The sequence below is a fragment of the Tinamus guttatus genome, unplaced genomic scaffold (assembly GCF_059628265.1).
Source record: "Tinamus guttatus ecotype Peru unplaced genomic scaffold, ASM5962826v1 Tinamus_guttatus_pri_ptg000226l, whole genome shotgun sequence".
Lineage (NCBI taxonomy): Eukaryota > Metazoa > Chordata > Aves > Tinamiformes > Tinamidae > Tinamus > Tinamus guttatus.
The window spans coordinates 3,930,031-3,936,030 of record NW_028288760.1 but is presented as its reverse complement, the minus strand read 5'-3'; the positions used below and the strand labels follow the sequence as shown (position 1 = coordinate 3,936,030).

The 6,000-nt window shown below is 39.2% G+C and overlaps 1 protein-coding gene across 1 annotated transcript in view; it reads right to left on the bottom strand.

Annotated features, from left to right (window-relative positions):
* Positions 1-1,718: 1,718 nt before the first annotated feature.
* Positions 1,719-6,000, bottom strand: part of RABGAP1 (RAB GTPase activating protein 1) — a 50,294-nt gene continuing 46,012 nt past the window's right edge. The window contains exons 22-25 of the mRNA XM_010223009.2: positions 5,805-5,888; positions 4,946-5,017; positions 4,244-4,441; positions 1,719-3,425 (exon numbers count right to left, since the gene is read on the bottom strand). Of these exons, the coding sequence (XP_010221311.1) occupies positions 3,303-3,425; positions 4,244-4,441; positions 4,946-5,017; positions 5,805-5,888 (477 nt within the window). The 3' untranslated portion in view covers positions 1,719-3,302. The remainder of the gene's footprint in view (positions 3,426-4,243; positions 4,442-4,945; positions 5,018-5,804; positions 5,889-6,000) is intronic.

Below are 6,000 nucleotides of genomic sequence, written 5' to 3'. Positions count from 1 at the left end.
ATATCGCTGCCATGGATAAGAAGGGCAGCTAAAAAAAGTCAGGGAGGTGGTTATATAAATTTCAAGAAGGCCTCCCAGCAACACTTCAAGGTAAAAGTTTTTGATAGATCTCAGATATTCACTTCCAGCTGAAGACCATCAACAGCCAAGGAGTATTCTGCTGCAGACAGGAGACGCTCACACGACTGGTGCGGCGCGGAGCAGCTGCGCTGGAGACGGCAGAACATCAGCGAGTGCCACCTCCCTCGAGCCTGGCGCACAAACCAGCTGAGAGGCAGATGTGAGCGGAAAGATAATTAACTATCAGTGGATAACTAGCCAGCTTATTAATGCCAAAAATGCTAACGAATAGACCCACTCCTTTTCACTCGCAGATCTGAAAAACAGTCTTGCTTGCAGCAGCTTTGACTCAACATCTCTTTTTTTAACCTTGCTTATTCAGTCTTGAACATCTGCTAATGCATCTTCTTCAAAATGACATTCTTCCTTGTTATAGTTCACATATTATTGGGTTTCAGAGGATAGGGCTCTCGGCACAGGACCCTTTTTTTTAAAAATTAGTTGCAGATATTTTAAGAGGAGTCAGATGAGACTCCATTTAAAGATATAAGTAATATTTATTTTCAGGCATCAACACACTTCAGATAGATGTTTAAAATAACCCAGAATGACTGGAAACTAACATATTTCCTAGAAAACTTTCCAAAGCAATTAGTTTCCCTTTTTTTTTTTTTTATCCATACTAAAAGGAATACTATATGCTATGTGCAATTGTGAAGCATTGTTCGCTTGCAGTATGAATGGGATCATTAACAACAACAACAAAAAACTTCTCTGATTTAAGTATTGCTTTTTTGGAGGAAGAAGTTGTTTCCCAGTCTCTTTGGAAAGATAAATAGAAGTGCCTTGTTTTGTTTTTCCCCTTTTCCCCATTAGCTTCAAACTTCCCCCAAAAGTTATAACTGAGAAATTGCAGAGCTCAAATTACCAAGGGATGCTCCTCTGCAAAACACAAAGCAGCAAACCCTACCCATAACCTTATAATGCCATTCTCATAAAGCAGAAGTATGGTTAAGTAAACTGACAGCGTGATAACAGCCTCTCAGAACAGGGCTGCTATCAGAGTCACCTTTAGTCATTCCAGTGACAAAAATACATTTTTACTACTTGTTATCTCTGCAGAACACACGCAGCTCTGGGAGCCCGAGCTGCACTGTGACCCAATTAGTAGAGTCATCCAGTTGCACAGCTAAACCCCATGTTCAGCGATGACTAAAAAATCCCAGTGAAGATGACGTGCACATCATTTGACCCCACCAAATTTATGTTACTTTTGATGATGAGCAGAAATTCCCTACACTTTTTTTTTTTTTTCCTCTTCCCCCAGATCCAAGCAGAACCTGGTGGGCCACAGGAAAAAAATATATATATTCTGAATTGGGTATATCTGAGAAACACTCAGTCACAGACCTCAGGGTGAACAAGGTCATTTTTGTGGTGTCTTTTTATAAAGCAAAATCTACATTTTATTATATAAGACAGTATTTTGCAACACTCTGAATATGCAGTCTTTTTATCAAGACTTTTGCAGCATTAATATTGCTTGGGCTTTAGAGAAGCTTGCAGCTGCTAAAGCTTCTATTTTAAAAAGAGAATTGGTTTTGTATTGCAAAATATTTAATGAATTTGCTGTTAAAATGAAATGAAACAAGAAAGTTGTTATACAATTTTACTAGTTTATAGTTCAATTCATAAAGTATACACACTGCAACTATGCTACCACAATGTCCACGCATCTAATATTGATGGAGTTACAGTATTTTTTGGTATTAAACAATAATGTATGCAGTTAAGGAAAAAAAGCTTGGACATAGCCTGTTCTATCCTGTAGTTACAGAGTACATTAGCTAGCATTAGTACAGTAAACAAGAAAAAGGTAGAAATACAAAATAAACCAAATATCTTTATATACAAACCAGTGCCTCTTATTGTTACCAGCTTATACTCACACTGCACACAAAATTTATCCACTGATGCAATAGATACTTCAGCATAACACAAAACCATTATAAATTAAAAAATTACAAGGTGCAAAACTCCATTCTACAGCTTTCTGGTGAGAACTCAAGACATTCCAACGGATAAAAATCCAAGCACGTTTAGCACCTATTAGTGCAACTGCGTCGAGCGTGGTAAGTGACCTACACAACCTCTGCACTTGTCACCCGGGGAGCCAGCTGGATCGCTGCAGATCCTCGCAGCTGCACTCGCGCAGTGACTTTTGCCTCATATATATCTCAGTTTATTGTTTCTTTGTCCCATTCATACCTATGTGCAAAACTAAATCCTGGAAGCTTTCTTAGAGCTTCACAGAAGGCCTGCTACAGCCTGGTAAAAAAACAAACAAAAAACAAAAGCTCGACAAAAAAAAACAAACAAAAAGACTTACTTAAATGTCAGACCATCCACATAATTAGTACTTATTAGCAGTCTTGATGTCAGGGGTTTTAATGCTGTTGATGTGTGGATTTAACAACATGACACAGAAGCAAAACAGAAATTTGCCAAGAATTCTGATTATTCTTGTCTAGCACTTAGAAAAAGCCCCCAACCTCAGGTTGTGAATTTGTTTGGCAGCCCATGCCAAAAAAAGCCCAGAGTTGCATAGAATTGATTAGTAACAGAAAGAAATGCCAAACACAGAGATGGATGCTGCATCTACCTACTAAAACAAAGTGGGGTTGCTCCGACAGGAATGCTGAAATCATCCCCATTCATAAAGCAAAACACGTCACCTCCTACTCTCCATATCCTACCTCTGGGGACTGCTTTCTGGCACTGATGTAGTTCTTGCTAAAGTCTTTTTTTAATATATATATTTTTTTCTTTTTTTTTTCTTTTTATTTTGTTAGTGACACTTTTCCTTTCAAATAAAATATTAAAAAAGGTTATAACTGTAAAAAAACCTATCATATGTAAACTTAACGATTAGGGTTTGGTAAGTTCTCGTACCTAGTCTGTGAAAAGCCTCCAGCCAGACCGCAGAATGGAGTGTTTCTCTGAAGAGCTTCAATCTAGCTACATCACCTGTTAAATATCAGTAGTATGAAGATCCTGTGTCTAGCAATAAAGCCTTTTTTTTTGTGTTTCCATCCTCTTTCTCACTGACCTATTGAATCCTGACATGCTGTGTTTCTATGTTATTTACATTCTGGTCCTCTCACGTCACAGAATTAAACATCTGGCCAACGAAGGCAACAAAAGGTGTTGTGTTAAGAAGGTGGTTGACAGAGTTCTGCTTTTCAACAAGTCTCTTTTCCTTGGACTCCAGTCACTGTTTTTATAGAGCTTATTGTTCTGTTGAACCATGTTTTCTTTGCAGCTTGTACCTCATTCAATGCCAGACCCAAATGGTGCTCCAAATCCTGCAAAGAGAAGAATAATTTATTTGCTTTGTTATGTATACAAAGCACAAAGTTATGTAAGTTAAACTTAGAAGGCTTTAAGACCTCTACGGTCTCTCGGCTATTTCAGGAGGTAAACAAGTCTTGCATAATTTAAATGTAGCACCACAAGCAGATGAAATAAAGATCTTTCAAAAGCAAAACAAATCTTGTGTTATTGCCTTTCATGAAACAGCCAAATTTCATTAGCACATCCACACCCTTTAATTCATTCCTCTCAAAACACTGAGAAGGAAGTGTTCACACACTTGGACTTTCTACACAGACACTCAGAAACTAGTTGAAGAGGCTGTAACAGCCCACGCTGAGGCACAAAGAATACTTTTTTAATATATACTCTACACAAGTACTTCAAATATCTGGACTGCTTTCCAAACATGCTTTCATAAATACGGCTAACATCGCATGTTACTTCATTCAACACTGATTATGAAATAAAGACAATACAATTCAGGACTTTGTTAAAGCTAAACAGCAAAAAGCAAATCCCTGTATTTCTTCAAAGCAGTTTCCGAAGATCCATCTGTGAGTACTGTGCTGCAACCAGGCAGATGTCTGGATGTTGTGGTAGCTGGTAAATATACTTCATGCCATTTCAATTATTTTATCTGCCTATGCTATATTTTTCAAACCCAATGTTTGGTTAAGTAACCCATACATAGCAAATAGCAGGCTGCAGTTTCAAACAATGGGACCTATTCCAGCCCCACTACCACCAACACATTTTCCTAGGAATGAGAATACACCAAGCTCTATAGAATGAGCCCCCAGAGAATTACCTGTATTTTACACTCTGCTTCCACTAGCTGCAGTTTGGTCTGGGCCAGCTCAAGCTCCATTTCCCTCAGCTGGTTTTTCAGAGTTTCCTTCTCCTCATCCGTGTCCTCATCTGACCCGTCCTTGGCAGAACTAGCAACCTTCACACGGCCTTCTTTGTTGAAGAACTCCCGGCAATGTTCACAGTCATCCACTTTTTGCTAAAGCAAATACCTGATCGTGAATGCCCGCGCTGACGTGCTGGCAACGCCATCAAAGCCTTTTCCTGCCTCTGCTCTGGCAGAGCGGCGCAGCGTGAGCACCGGGGATGACTTACAAACGCGGAGACGCCTGCGGGGCGCAGCCCGACCGGGCTCCAGCCAAGCCCAGACACTGCTGCGCTTTTGGTTACGCTCTCTTGCTGCAGTAACGCGCTCTGCACTGCCTCATGCTAAGGCAGACAGAGGAATCTCCTCCAGAATAAAAATAAAGTCCCTCCAAGCAATTAACAGTCATTATTTACATACATCGGTATGTAACAAATAGGCGTGGGAGAGAGCTGACAGCTACTCATCCATCCTCCAAGGTTACCCCTCACATTCATCTTCCCCAAACTGTAAGCCAACAAAGAACTCTCTCTACCCTCCCTTTGCTAAGGAAATAAATTGTATGTCTTTGTTCAGAGATTTACACATTGGACACTTTAGTGCTACCTGTCATCTTACCCGTATTTTCTCAATTTCAGCTTTATTTGCCGTTTGTTGCTTTTCCAGTCGCTCGCTCAGCTGAGAACAGATCTAACAGAAGCAAAACCACATTACCAAATCATTTATAAATGTAAATTTTATCTCAAATGAATGCCAAAGCACAAATCAATGTTATAGCAATACTAATATGGATAGTTTAAGGTCTCTGAAAAAAGTGTGGAAAATTGGAATACTGCATTAAGTCTTTTTGTGGTACACATTCTTCTCATTCTGTACAAACTCTTCCGTAACTGCAGAAGCGGCTGTGGTTTCAACGTGCGTTACTAGCAGTCTGGCCTTGCTAAAGGAGTCAGCAAGGTTAGGAAAAGCATGGCTATTCCATTGCCTTTGGGATAAAGACAGCAGGGGCGTCCAAAAAAAAAAAAAAAATCTATCCCCCAAGACCCATGCAATGCAGACCTAATGTTTTGATGGGTATGGGCCCATTATACACATACATGAATTTGCTCCCTTGTTGTGACCAGAAGCATGAACTCCAAAGGAAAATCTTTGAAAGTTAACAGGTCTCTATGTTTCTTAAGTGCAATTAGCTTTTGATAGAAGAGATGAAGATGGATGAGACAATTTTATGAACAAATTTAAACTTTGGATTACAAAGGTCCACTGAACAATGTTAAGCTCTGACTGATGCTGTTGTGACTGATAACCTACAAATACCTATGTCACAGATAAACAGAACATCTTCCCACTTAACATAGCTAGAATGTCCTCTCAAATGCATGGCTGAAATTACACTTAATTTACAGATATCTCCTCAAATATCAAAAACAGGCTTGCAGTTTGAAAACAGAATATATCATCTTTAAGTTGTGCTTACCTGTTTGTAGTCACCAATAATAGAGCTGTTCTTTTTGATTTCTGACTCTGCCTTATCTAGTTCCCTACGACACATTTCTTTCAGCTGTAGGAGGGGGAAAAAAAAAAGCAAACAATAAAAAAAAGATGTATTTATCTGTACAGTCTCAAAAATAATCAGATGGTATTTCCTCTTTCTTTTTAGCATCTCCCTCTCT